Source organism: Morone saxatilis, unplaced genomic scaffold (genome assembly GCF_004916995.1).
Source record: "Morone saxatilis isolate NCDOM2014 unplaced genomic scaffold, NCSU_SB_2.0 Contig7, whole genome shotgun sequence".
NCBI classification, from domain to species: Eukaryota; Metazoa; Chordata; class Actinopteri; family Moronidae; genus Morone; species Morone saxatilis.
The window spans coordinates 3,293,283-3,308,005 of record NW_023340246.1 but is presented as its reverse complement, the minus strand read 5'-3'; the positions used below and the strand labels follow the sequence as shown (position 1 = coordinate 3,308,005).

General features: G+C 40.1%; 1 protein-coding gene across 2 annotated transcripts in view; it reads left to right on the top strand.

Moving 5' to 3' along the window:
• cnih3 (cornichon family AMPA receptor auxiliary protein 3) overlaps positions 1-14,723 on the top strand; it is an 82,887-nt gene that overhangs the window by 9,541 nt on the left and 58,623 nt on the right. For both annotated transcript variants that reach the window (XM_035678117.1, XM_035678116.1), the window contains exon 2: positions 7,050-7,118. In XM_035678117.1, coding sequence (XP_035534010.1) covers positions 7,050-7,118 — 69 coding nt within the window. The remainder of the gene's footprint in view (positions 1-7,049; positions 7,119-14,723) is intronic.

Below are 14,723 nucleotides of genomic sequence, written 5' to 3'. Positions count from 1 at the left end.
AGAAAGGTGCTATACAGGTCCATTACTTCTTTATTTTTTAATAAACAAATACAAGACAGAGTAATAGGATGATCCTATAACACATTTGTTAAATACAATCCAGAAACTTTAATATGAAATAAATGTTCAATACACATGTAATGTTTGATGTTTTTACATAATTTAAGGTTTTCATACCAACTGTAAAGTAAAATTATTCTGTGAAATTTAAGGTTTAGTACAGAGGTCAGCAAACTTTACTTTCATTTTTGCTCAAAAAAAAAAAAACTGGACTGTCTGGAGCTGCAAAACATATTTGAGCCTTAATTAGGATGCTAATATATATCCGATAAAATCTCTACTTTCTTCCAAGACTTTGCTTTGTTTGGATTTGGCATCATGCCAGTCTAGCTAGGGCGACTTAAGACTAGTAGCCACAGCTGAGATTTGGTAAAATAAAGAGAAGAAAGTGACAGGTGAGGAGGTAACTTATGATGCACATTTTAGTTGACAAAATGTTAAAACATTTTTTATTCTCTATGTAATGGCAACACATTTTTACAATTGGAGAATAGAAGAATCATCCAGGCCTACAACAGTGATGAATGCAATAAAAAAAAAAATTCATATAGTTTTTTGTTAAAGCCACAGGGAGCCACTGAAGAGGGGTTAAAGTGCCACATTCGGCCCCCGCAGCCACAGGTTGCCTACTCCTGGTTTAACTGTATAGAATAATTTAAGTCATATATATGCACACATATATATCATAACATTGGTAATAATATTGCTAAATTTGGCTGAATTACAAAAGCCAAAAGTGGTACTAAATGAAGAACCGTTTGGGAAGCGAAAGAGCCAGCTCCTATTGCAGAGCTGAGCCAAATGATCTGGATCTTTAAAGAGCCGTAATTCCCATCATTCTTTTCAATGTATCAGAGGGAATTCAGTAGTATAGCATACTGCACATAAAGAGAAGAAAAAAGGAATATTGTCCTATTTTTATTCATAAAACATGGAAACCAATCAGAGAGTAGGAAAACTGAAGCAGAATAATGTCAGTAAGATTGAACTTAAAGCCTTATGAAGTAGTGTTTTCTTCACTCTTGTGCTAGGGTTGGAATTTGTTCACTTGAATTACTGTTTAACAGCAGGGACTGGTTATAGGTGATGAGACGTATTGAGGTGCTTACAAAAACAATTTATTCCCTCATATTATTGTTCAGTCCTTGTACAGTCACCAATCCCTAATGCTTCTGACATCGTTTCAGCAATACTGGCAGGTTTTAGCATCCGTTAGCTGCACATACCACAGTGTAAAGCAGCGAAACAGTGACAGTCCTCAGGTCATGGATGATGTAATCCATAATTTGGGTTATCTTGGACATCCCTTAAAAGCAGCACTTTGGGGAAATGGAACAAGATGTACACATATTACACATCCAGGAGACACAAAGCAGCATTCATTTATTTTAGACATCTTTTTGACCACAGGTAGCTGCCCTTTTAGCTTTATTTTGGTCTCTGGCTTTTTGCTGCTACATACTGAACTATTCTCCCTGGCAAGTCGCTGATTTTGTCTCTCTGTCGGTGTTGCTGGTCAGGTAGTGTACAGTGAGTTTATCTGAGGTTTTGTGAGCTGTCACCCGGCTGGGCACTAATTCTTTGTGGGTTTGTTGCTAGGATGATCCTTTCACTTTACATACAGGGTGCGAACTACAGGGAGCCAGGGGGAGCTTGGCTCCTCTTAATAACACATGAGGTCCTCTGAAAACATGATTCCTGCAATTTTGGGGGGTCTCTAAAATATTGACACTTTCATATTTTTGCCATGCATTTCTATTTTTGTGTATCTTCATCATCACGGATCCTGTTTCATCTTTAATTCACTTTAATAAAGACTCTTGCCAACTTTAACTCAAAGTTCAACTGTTTAAGTCTGCGTGCCAAACTGCCATTTTTCCCTAAAATAAAGTGAGCTCCACTTAAAATCATGGTATAGTTCGGACACAGATATTCACCATTTTTGATATAAAACGGTAGGGTTAGGTATTGTTTTTTGCTATGCTAAAACAGTACTTTTAAAACGGTATCGGAGGCCTAAATGGTGTCTGAACCAATACTTTAACAAGATGCACAAAATGACTGTTGATGACACATTGTTTTTATTGCTGAGGCAAATGTGAACTTGAAATTGGACAGTGGATTTTTTAATAATTTCGTCTATCTCTTCAGTTTGTTTCGCTTATCAACTGCCTTCAGATCCAGTACTGTATGACACAAAGATGAACCTTCACAATAGTGTCTCAGTAGCAGTCTGTAAGGTTAAGGAAGCCATTGCTGCTGGAATCAATGTTTCCATGGTAATGTAACTCTGCCATTGATTCCAGAACAGACCCTAATATGATCCTGCAGTACTGTCACTGCAGCATCATTTCATGGGCCAGTAAGAAGGTGTGTTCACACCTGCCTGTTTAATGTAAACGAGCGTATACATGCTGAATATGCTCAGTTTATTTTCTGTCTAATAAAGCACCACTGTAGCTGCAGATGTGCTTATTGTTTGGCTTTGGGGGCTTTGCAGAAAGTCCTGACAGCTGAATCACGCGTACAGAATGCTGATGTAGAAATTTTCTGGAAGGAAGAGATTTGTTTCATTTGATCTCGTCACAGTGCAGGAGGGGTTAACTGTGCCAGCAGTGTTTATTAGCATCAGAGAAACTGCCTTCTCCAGCTGTCTGCCCCTGCCAAGGTGTTCAGCACAGATACAGGCCGACACTGACGGGAGCATGTCTGCAATTAAAACACAAGCCAATTTCCAGCACATGGATAGTCGCTGACCTCTGGGATGTCTGCAAGAGAGGGGATATTTTGATGTTCCTTCTACAATCCTAGAAGGGTCCACGGATCTTAAAATGCAGAGATAGAGAAACCTAATACACTCAGTGTTGTTTTACAGGTTTAAAACAAAAATGGGACTGGTGTTTGAGGTCTCCTTCTTAGCTCCACTTTTCAAAAACAACATCAATATGTGAAGCAGACAATCCTTCCCTGAGCGAGAATCCTTGCATGTGGATTCGTCTGTGAGGCATCCAAACTGTGCTGGACATTGCCAGCCATTTCGCTTCCCTAACATTTGGTTATTAAACCGGCCATTCCAAAAAAAAAAAAAAGAATCACAAGCAATAAAGACCAACACAATCAGACCTTTTTCCATTCTTGTTTAGCTAGGCGCTGCATTTTACTGAGATCAGATGAAAATGTATTGCTCCTTGTGGGGAAACTGGGCAGCCTGTGTTGTAAACTTTGCAATATGCCTGTTGCTTAATGCATAGGAAGAGACAGATTGCATGAATTAAATCCAACACAGTTCAGATTACAATTGGTTGATGCATATTAGAATCAGTGTTTGGCACCAGCTTCATTGGGTACTAAATTGTGCATCAGAGGTTGGTGAGGAATGGTTGTGCAGAAAATTAACCCATATTGAGAGGGTTTAAAATCCCAATGAATAATTGAGACAGAACTTTGAATAATTTAAGTGGACCTTGTAGTCTTTCACACCAGAGTGGAGGTTCCTCTGATATCTTGTTGTTTTAAATCTTATTTCCATATGAATGCCTTGAAGGCTGCATAGAGGAAAAAAAACGTGTTTTTAGGTTGGTCATATAGCTTCAACCGACTGAAAGACAACAGCCCCACACCCAAATGCACAACAAATTAGGCGGCATCCATCTCTCCATTCCCTTGTTCTTCCTTGCAGACACACACATAGCAAGGTGTCAGTCCAATAGCAGCCACAGTCTGCACTGAAACACGCTGTTTATGCCGAATTCAGAGTGCCAAGAGAGAAGCAGAGGGTGCCAGCCTGTTTGCTGTTACTGCCAGCCAACCTTGACTTCAAAGCAGTCTGTTAAAGCGAACATCCACATTAAAATAGAACTGCATTTGCAAATACACAACCCATAGTCATTGCCAGCGGATCTTCAGCAGGAATCACCCTGTGAGCATGTCAGAGATTCTGGTTTTGGTCCTCTGGTCTGCAGCTCTGGGGCAAATGTTGCCTCTGATCATGACTGACTAAACAGCCTAAGATCAAGGGGGGTGCAATTCTGTTTTAGGGTGGATTTTCCCTTAAAGGATAACCCACTTATTACAACACGAGTCTTACTCACCAAGTTAGTTTCTGATATTTGGGAATGTGGTGACTTTGCTAAAAAGAGGTTTGATGGAACAGGTTGTAAACAAACCTCTAAACGTATTTGAAATGAAAAACAAACCATGAAATTATAACGTGTGTAACATTCAGGAGGATCTACTGGCAGAAATGGAATATAATATTCATAGGTATGTTTTCATTGATGCCACTAAATCCTACACACTGGTATTTTAATATATAATGGATATTATGGATGGAAATTGCTATATTAATATCCATCACAGTTTACAGACTGGCCTCGTGGTTCAGCTTTCAACTTTCCTACGCAGTCAGTTCAACTATAGTTTCCCTTTACAATAAGAGAATGGGCCTGGTGGCGAAACTACTTATTTACCTGTTAATCAACATCCCGATGCTCATATATGGCCAAGATAATGACTGAAAGAATGAGATCACGGATACTAGCGGCTGAACTAAGTTTCCATCAAGACGGAGAAGAACCACTGTTTCTACAAGTCGAAAAAGAGGCAGTTGAGATGATTCGGGCATCTGATTAGGATACCTCTTGGACACCTCTCTGACACCCCCAACTGGGAGGAGAACCCGGGGCAGACCCAGAATACGCTGGAGGCATTAAGCATCGCCTCTGGCACAGGAATGCCTCAGGATGTCCCAGGAAGAGTAGCAACTATGAAGAAGGATTAGCTTCGAACCAGACCTGGATAAGAGGTGTAAAATGGATGGATGGATTGTTATAAGCGGTTTTATTGTCTAACCACTCATTGTTCCTTGCTTCATCAAACCTTATTGTAGCGATGTTGTCATGTTTGCACATCTCAACAATTACTCTTGAGTACAACGCTATCATAAGTGATGGTGAATAAGAACATCCAGTCTATAATGGTATTCTCATGTGGTTGTAAGGATGTATAGGCAAGATATTTCTACTCCACTTTATGTCTGTTATCTCTGTGACAGAGTGTACGTAGAGCGCTTTACTATATGTTTGGATTTATGCACCCATAAAGACTGAGTGTGTGTGTGTGTGTTCCGGTCGCCCATGAGGAACAGCCCAGGGAGGCTAACACACTGTAACAGTGCGAGGCAACGAGCCAGGATCATTGTTGGGATCCACAGGGAAATAACATGTAAAGATCTGCCTGTCAGTGAGGGGGCGAGCCCAGGGAAATAACCCGGGATTGGTGTGAACCTCTGCCGTCTCTCTGATGTTAATTCCCCATACTGGGCTAACACACACATTCACATGTACAAACTCACATGACTCTGCTCCCTCTGTTTCCCTCTCATATAGCACACAATGCATGGATAACACTTCCGTACCACACAAACAGGAATCCAATTTCTCTTACGCTGCACACACACACTCACGCTGCTCTCACATCTTAGAGCTCCCACATGGTGCACACACCCTGGAGACACACACTGTGGCTCATATGCAGATACACTGACACACTCATATCTCTTCCTGCAGTGCCTATCTCGCTCTCTCATACACACACACTTCCCTCCTGAGGCCCAACTAGTCAAGCAATGACATCTGTCTTTGTAGTGCAATTGCCTCCATTGCAACACACCAATGGAATTGTTGCTGTTCGTCATTACTTGACATTATTACTAAGAGCTGTCCCACAGTGCAGCAGTGGGTGAGCAGCAGGATCAGATGACACCAATTCAAGGGGTTCTGATTTTTGAGTCTCTTGCATGCAAATGTTGTGCCTCTGGGCAGATCTGATCCAACATTTTAACTGGAGCAGATTGTGTTAATGGTGACGAGGATGATTCTGAAATGGAGGATGTGGGTATTTGATTCCTCCTTGTAAAAGCGACTTCGAGAAAGCTCCAGCTACATGTAATGTCCATGTTAAGGGCTGTTTTTGCCCAACAGTTCAGCAGGTGGATTGTTTTTTTTCAGCAGATGATGCTAGCATAACACACACTGCAGTGAAATTGAGACATGTTAACCTGAGGTCTCAGAGCAACTTTTTGGAGGAAACAAGGCAATAAAAAAACTGGGATGCTCAATAAATCAGTCTGTGTGGTCATGACCTTAAAAGACAGAGTTGTTGCTATTCAGTATTTTTCTTGTTGTCAACAAATGGCATAAAAAAGTTCAAGACCAGAGTTAGCTCCTCTCGCAGAGCTTCCTGACTTCCCCACTGTCTGTGGCACTCAGCCTGAAGCCCACTGAGCCCTACTGAAGAAATCTTTAAAAACTGGTAACAAATATATAGTATTCTTTCCAAAACAGCTGGGCACTGTCGTAAAAAACAAGCTACCAGTGTAGCTCCATTTATGACAATGTTTTTAGTGCTAATTAGGGAATGTTGGCACAGTTACATGCTAAATTAAGGCGGTTAACATTGTAAACACTGTACTTGCTGAACTTCAACATGTTGGCATTGTCATTGTGAGCACTTTAATTACTTTAAATAAATTAAACAAAAACACTGCTGGGCACTGTAGTTTTTAGCAAACATTGCTCAAACTGTTGTAAAAATTTCATTGCAATGTTGAATGATAACATGGTTCCTTATTATATGCTAATAGTGTGGCTTACTGATGTGTTTTTAGTTTTAGACACAATGAGTTCTGTTCTTTTTCATGGATAGAAAGCACTTGTTTGAAGGATCCTCTCACTTTTGGTTTTAGGATTAGTTCTCAGTGATAAAACAAGAAACCCTGGAATATCACCAACCTTTAAATTAACCAATTGGGTTTTTTGTTATTTAAAATACGGGTAGTGATAATCTATACTATTAACATGGTTTTCTGCAACCCAGACACACGGGAGGTTGTCTGCAATAATGATGTGCTTTCAGAGTGAGACACTCTATATTGCCCCTCTATTTTACTGATTATATACTCATCACTTCTTTTCCTCTCTCCTTCACAGATAACAGCTTTTGATGAGCTCCAGGCTGACTTCAAGGTGCCGATCGATCAGGGCAATCCACTCCATGCGGTAGGTTTGCTCTCCATGCTCATTTTCATTCCTACCAAACACTTTCTCTACATGTTTTTTTAGATTATTGTCTTATTGTTTATGTGTGGATGGCAATTGTTGGCACATATGGGAAACCATTTCAATCCATTTGCTGGGGGCACATACATTAATACAGAACACTACAGACGAGATTCTCTGTCTGTTTCACTCAGTGTCTCTGTCTTTCCCAGTGCTGTACTTTCTCTCTTCTCACTTTCTCTGTTAATTTTAAATCAGGCAGCTGGCAGTATACTAGTTTTGTCCGCGCTCCTCTCCTCACTTCCTCGCTCAGAAGCAGACTCTTATTATAGGGCTTCAGGCCAAAGCATCAAGTATGAATGAATTATCTTTTTTTAGGAACAAATCCTGGAATCCAAATATAAATAAAATACAAGCAACAAAAGCCACAACCAAAGATAAACATGAACCCTACAGTTTCAGAGACTTACCAGTAAGAGTGCAAGCCATTTCTACTACAACTGAACCATCTGAACTAGCATTACTCAACGGGGGCGCTACCCCATCGTGAGTTTACATTAAATATTCACAACTAGATGAGTTAAAACTTTTATCCACCTGTAAAGAAATGTAGACTGAACACTAAAACCTGCCAGTTTACACCACTGCTACTGCACCTCTTTCTTCCTCTTCAAAACACTAATTTCTCTCGAGGATACACAAACGTTATCGCCGTGGTTACATATTCAGAAGAGGGATATTCTCTCTGAGAATGCTGTTGGACTTCCCATTAAGGCAACTTAGCTGCTAGCATGCACACACACATAACACTATTCAGTTCAAGTGGCTTTTTTGTCATGCCAGCACACAATACGTGTTGCTAGCTACCCTGTCACAGCAACGCCATCAGCCGGTCTGTCAGACTGTAATTTATGATTACATATTTTGGATTGATGTCCCAAGTTTTCACCACATTCTTCTTACCATTTGAACTTTAGTGCAGGACAAACCTAAATCACATACAGACTCACTGCTTCACACACCCACAGCTTCAGTTCATCCCTGATATCATTTAAAGGCTGTTTCAGGCTAATGCAGGGATTTAGGCTTTTAGTGATACTTTGTATCCAGTCTGCTATTTAAACAGGAACATTTATTTATTTCAGCTTACAGAATATTATGTTTTAACAATAGCCAATTCACATGTAAATACACTGGATTATACATATATCCTCAACTCTCCCAGGCTGTCAGGTAAACAAATTGGACGTGCAGTGAATATTAAATATAATGTTGTGCTTTAAGCTGTGTTCTACAAGCCCTGCATTAATGTATTTTACATGTAAATGTAAACATGTTAATAAGTGTGATGTGAGTGAAAAAGGTAGTGAGTTTCTTTGAGCCTTGCCCGGTTTAAAGTGTTTTTCTCCTGCCCCTCACCAATCTCATCGCCTTCCACGAGCTTGTCTCTCTCAAACATTCTTGCAGTGAAGAAACAGGCAAATATGTTCTGCTTCATTGCTCCTCAAAATTGCCACAGCAGCAATCAGGAGAAGTTGTGGAGAAAAATGTACATTGGAGTTGGCCGGCATAGGAAAGCTGCCCCCGGTGCAGTTGTTTTAGGATGAATTCCAGCCCTCTAAATCCTTTTCCCTTGAGTCTTTTGGGCTTTTACTAACACAGTTGGCTCTTAATAATGCATGGTTGTACAGTACAGCACGGGCAGTTTGTTTGGAGGTGACTTTGACTTAAGAGCTCTTGACTGTATAGCTTCTCTGCTGTATTGACTTCTATACATCCTTTGGGAAGAGTGGAAGAAAGACGGGAGGAAAGTTGGAGAAGGAGACTGATTGAGGAAGAAATTGCAAACTGGGTAAAAGAGGAAAGTTAAAGATGGAGACAGAAAGAGGCAGAGATGGTTGAATGAGGATTTCTTAAGAGGCAAATGAATTCTTCAGCTTGAAAGACTTTTTCAATACTCTGAAAACAGTGCATTAGACCAGATTTCCCCACTCAGTGCCACTTTCATATTTTGTCATATTTGCATATCATTATGCAATGCAGAACGTTTCAAAGAATCCGGCGGGGGAATGGGTACAAAAGGTTCTATCTAATTTTCTCTTTTTCTTTTCTTCTTTCACTCTGCCATGTTTCTTAAACCCATCCTTCCCCTTTTGCCTCCCGCTTCTTATATGAAATGCGTCACTGCTGCCAATTTCCGGATGAAAATGTGGCCCTAAAATGCACGATTTCCCTTTCAAATACATTAATTAAATACGTTCTCAAAGTTGTAGCTTTGTAGCCTAACTTTTTATGACAGGTTCAAGTTCATGTCTTGGTTCCCACAGAAAGATTGTGGATTTAGGAAAATGAATATTTATGCATTTTTTACAATCATAATGGAAATGTACTTTGAAATATTTAAACTTACTTGAGTAGCATTTGCAAGAAAAGGAGGAGCCAGAGGAACCTGATTTTTTCACACATTATCTGTCTCATGTTCTACTGTCAGGATATAGTGAGAGTTTCAGTGAATATGACAAAAAGTTAGTTTTATAAAAATGTACCTACTACAGCTTTAAGTAGCTACTCTGCTAACCATGAAAGCTGTCATTCATCATGCTATCTACTCAGTTAAAAATTATTTCTTGCACGCTTGAAGATTTTTTCCAGTGACTGTGACTGTTCTGACAGCACAGAATTTACGACAGATATACAAGGATGCAGCCAGAGGTGTCCACATGAGAAACATATACACGTGGAACATTCAGATATTCTAGAGGCAAAGTTATGTCTTGGTACGGTTGATACAACATAAGGAACCAACTTATAACCTGGGTCTTATTAAGTTTTTCCTTTTGTTATCAGTTTTAGTTCAATGCCATTGGTTCCTTCAAGTGGCATCTTGTTTTCTCTACTTTGTTTTTTTAATCCAGCAGTTTGGTGACTTCATGGTGAATACAGTAACCAGCCATAATTCTCCTTCCCTTTCTCATGTCATACACTTCCAGAAATGATCCATACGACCCATCTCTCACTAGCTCTTGCATAATGTCTCCCACCCAGCTTTCCTTCCTTCCTCTCCTTCTTGAAACCAGGCAGTCTAATTAGCAGTTTCTGTCAGCTTGCTCCCTCGGGGAGGAACCTCACATTGTGCAGACCATTCACACACACACACATACAAATACACAGATGCAATCTATCTGTCCCCTCTGTCAAATTTGCAATAAACTATGTAAAACTTTCCTAACTTTCTATCTTTTTGTTTCTCCCTGTCCCTCTCCATCTGTCATACACACATTTTATATTGACAAGTTGTAGTCCAGTGTAGAGGAAATAGTGAAAACAGAAATAGTGAATAATGTCACAGAACATGCAGAGGAGTGGTTTTTACCCTTAAGAAAAGTAGCTGCTCTGGTTGTTGATGTTTGATAGTTTATGTGTTTATTAGTTTGACAGATGTGTTTTAATGTGTACAGCACTGTAATGCGAGAAGTTATTTTAACTCCAAAAATTGTTAAAACAGATTACATCATAAATTTTAAGTAACAAAAACAAAATTTTGTAAATTAAAAATGATTCTTGATGATTGAGCAGCTTTTACGTGTAATGATGATAACTTTTTTGTTTCGTAAGTTAGAGAATCATTTCTGATTGAGTAGTTTTTACTAGGCATTTTGTTTTCACAGTGCAAATTTAAAAAAAAAATGAAGCTACTTGATCAAGAATGTTTTTTAACTTACAAAACTGAGTTAGTTTTGCCTAAAATGTTCAATGCAATCAGTTTCAAACATTTTTGGAGTTAAATTACCATCTGTTCTTGTATACATGTACTACATCCTCGTGTGGGATTACTTGCACTAACATTCCTGCCAAGAATGTTGGGAAATAATTTTACTATGTGGAATTCAATCACCAGTTTTACTAAAGAAATTGTATACATCTCGATAAGCTAAATGGACGTAAACTGACACCTCCACTTCAGCTGTGAGTTTATTTGAGTTTATACGCTTGAAAAAGTAATATGTTCTTCAGGACTTCCACCTAGACTGACACTTCCAGCTCAATCACCTACTGTATGCTTCGACTGACATTTTACCTAATTTTACCTATTTCATTCAAACTGACACTTCAACTTCACACAGCACTTCCATTTTAACTGCTGTTTTCTCAGTGTTTATATTTTGACTGCCACTTCGACTACAACTTCAACTGTTTCAGTATTTCAACTATTTTTAATATTTTAACTGCCTAATCACAAATGCCAGCACATGTCAATTTCCTTCATTAAAGACTTAAAAATGTCCCAACAGGACCGGAGAATTGATGCCAAATCTTACAGAATCATGTGTTTGGCTCAGCAGGAGATTATAGGATAGGTTCAGAGTTTTTAAAGTCTCTTTTAAAACAATGTCGTTTGTACACTGAAAGTTATTGGTCACTGTAATCATTCCTTCTGTCCACACTGGCCATGAAGAGTTCCCTTCATAGAAGATATATCATCTTCCTTCATTTTCTCTTCATTTTCATAATGTTTCTGCCTCACTTTTCAGAGGACAGGCTGGAGACAGGCCACAGCCCTTCTTTGACTCATAAGCTGTGCAAAGAAAAGTAATGACTGAACACATGAATAAATGAATGAACCAATGAATTAATATTACATTTAGAGTGCAGTTCAGCATTTAAAACTGATTTTTTTTCTGGGGAAATCAGTTCATTTCAATGGATTCTCTACAATCAGTGGATCCGATTTGCGTCAAGTTCAATTTTGACATTCTAAAGCCCACCACTGACAAATAGCAAGCTGTCTTCACAGTGCTAATGGTTGAGGGAATGAGAGCCATACAATGTCTAAAATGAGAATTGTAGCTTATTAGCTGTGTTTCACCGTCCACTTTTATTTAAAGGTCCGGTGTGTAGGATTAAGTGGCATCTAACAGTATGGACACCGCTGTCATCTGTATTTAATGACCTGGGACTAAGAATGGACGGTGGGGTGTGTGGGAGCAACTACGGTAGCTGCGAAACTGGCAAAAAATAGATCCCCCTAAATGTTAAACACTTAACCTTTAACCCTCTTCTGTTACAGTATAAATAGACACAGACGAGAACTGCCTTTTAGACCATTATAGTAGCCTAGCTGTTGGTAGAGTTACATCGTTTAATTAAACTGTGTGAATTTATTTAAAGCAAGCTTGCCATCAGTTTGCTAGCTTGGTCAGGCATGGTGACCAACTAGCACACACAAACACACACACACACACACACACACACAAAACTATAGATGGCAGCAGTCACTTTCTTGCGTTCAAAATGACCACGCCCCCTTTTGGGTGAGTGCTGTAAAAGTGCCTTTGGGCACCATGCCTAAAAACTTGCTGCATCACATTTTGCACATCAAACAATAAAAAAGCCAGTTTATTACTTTGCTAATCAACAAAGGACAGTAAAAGTAAAGATCTCCATCAGAGGTTAGTTACTGATGTTACTGAATGAATGACATGTGTGCCAGTTGTGTCTGTAGATTGGAGAGAATCAGTAAAGAGTGTTAGTGATGGTGTAAATAAAGTTTTTACTGTGAATACTTTTTACTTTTAGAATGGAGTTTGGTTTGACAGCGTGGGTACAGAGGGTATTCTAACGTTAATAATCCACATAGACTGAGCTGACCTACCTTCCAATAATGAACCTTGTAAACGCTGTAGGAAGTGGAGATGAAACTCACTTTTTTTCTTCTGCTGGCTCGTCGTAAAAGGTCGATCTGCAGTTTACAGTAACTTCACATTGGGCAGACGACCAAAACAGTGTGTCTCAATGTCAGAAACAGTGACGGATGTCAGATATATGAGATTCAATAAGGTAGTTGTCTGTGTCAGGTCCGTCCACTTTGATGGGGGCAGACTGCAAGGACACTCATCAACCCCTATTTGTGCTTTTTCCCTATATAATGACACCGCAATGACACAACATAATTGCTGGCCATATGATGTTGGCTTCTAATAGCTAAAAAGCAATACAGTATATATATTTTATGGTACTGAATTGGCAAAGACCTTGGAATTTACATTTACACCTGCTTGCTGTACATGTCTGATATCACACATTTCACACATAGCATAGACACACACAAACACAGATGTACTGTGATAAAAACATATTTCAGATGATTCATTTAGTCATTTAGTTATTGCGTCATTGTCATGCTCCTAACATCTGTTCAACCTGGACTGTTATGCAGACTCCTGTGAGGATGCTCACTCCTAACAGTACATATTCACATGCGCACATCGCTCTATTATGAAACGATATAGCTATAGCCAGGAGCACTGATAATATCATCAGAGTCTGAAATCAGAGTGATAATTGAGGAACGAGATGAAGGAATGAGAGTCTGGTGGGTTTTTCACTCAGTTGGTTTATGAATGTAATATTTTGGCTGTATTTTCAGTAGCCGTTCATCAGCATCCCACCAAGGACACAAGGTCGACCAGCTTCCGTAGCCTCTTCACGCCATTTAAATGCTTCCCTCCACCCCTCGTCCCCCATATCACTCCATCTCCCTCGCCACTCCACGCCTGCCTCCCCCGCTTAAGTTCAAGCTTTACTTGAGTCGGGGGGGGGGGATTTATTACGCAGCATTTAAACACACTTTGCACCAGTGGAACATTAACATTATGACCACCCTCTTCCACTTCATCTTTAGGGGCTCATTGTCCAACCACCTCCTGTAAATGAGAATTTGCTCTTAATTGGCCTGCTTGGTTAAATGAAGGTCAATTTACCCCCCCACTCAACCTCCACCTCCCAGCTCCTTGCTACCAACCCCACCCCTCCCCTTCCTCAGACTCTTGTTTATACTTCCACGCTGCTCTCGCTTGTCAAGCCAGTTCTCACTGAGTAACATTTCAAAGAGGCATCAGCCTAATTGCTTGCTAATGAGTAGACAGTTGCGGGTGTGTGCGTGCACATACACCGGCACACACACACACACAGTGCAGTATTGTGTGTAAGGTATTTGCGTGTCCTCGTTCAAACCCGGCAGGAGATGAAGGGGAGGGGAGACGGTGTGTTGCAGGAGTGAATTGGACCGGCCCTTGATGAGGTGCGTGGTCCCAACCAGAAATAGACGCTAGCGGTGGAGATAATTGGCTGGGCCTTTCATGGCTGTTGTGGTTTGTGTATGTGTATAAGTATATATATATGTGTGTGCGGCGGGTGAGGTCACATTGAGGACAGAAGGATGGTTAAAATTCTGCGTTTTAAAGAACATGAAAGACTTCCTGTGCACACGGCAGGAATCTGTAATTTACCACTATGAATACAAATTCTTACCCCGGCCACAGTTTCCCGCCGTTCCTCCTCCCAATCACGGATTCCCTTTTTTGCCCGTCGTGCCGCTGCCGTAGCCTCGCACTTCAAAGTCAAACTTTCTTCAGCTGAAATGGCATCTCCCTGTACTTTCAAACATTTAAAATAACGAAAAGCTGAAAGGCAGCGCAATGTATTTTGCCTTTTTTCCCACGCTCCCTTCCATGTGAAATGAGGTAAAGTCCCATGAGGCGTTTTGGGGAGAATGGAAGTCGTTATATTTTAGTCCACAAGTCTCAACACACACACACGCACACA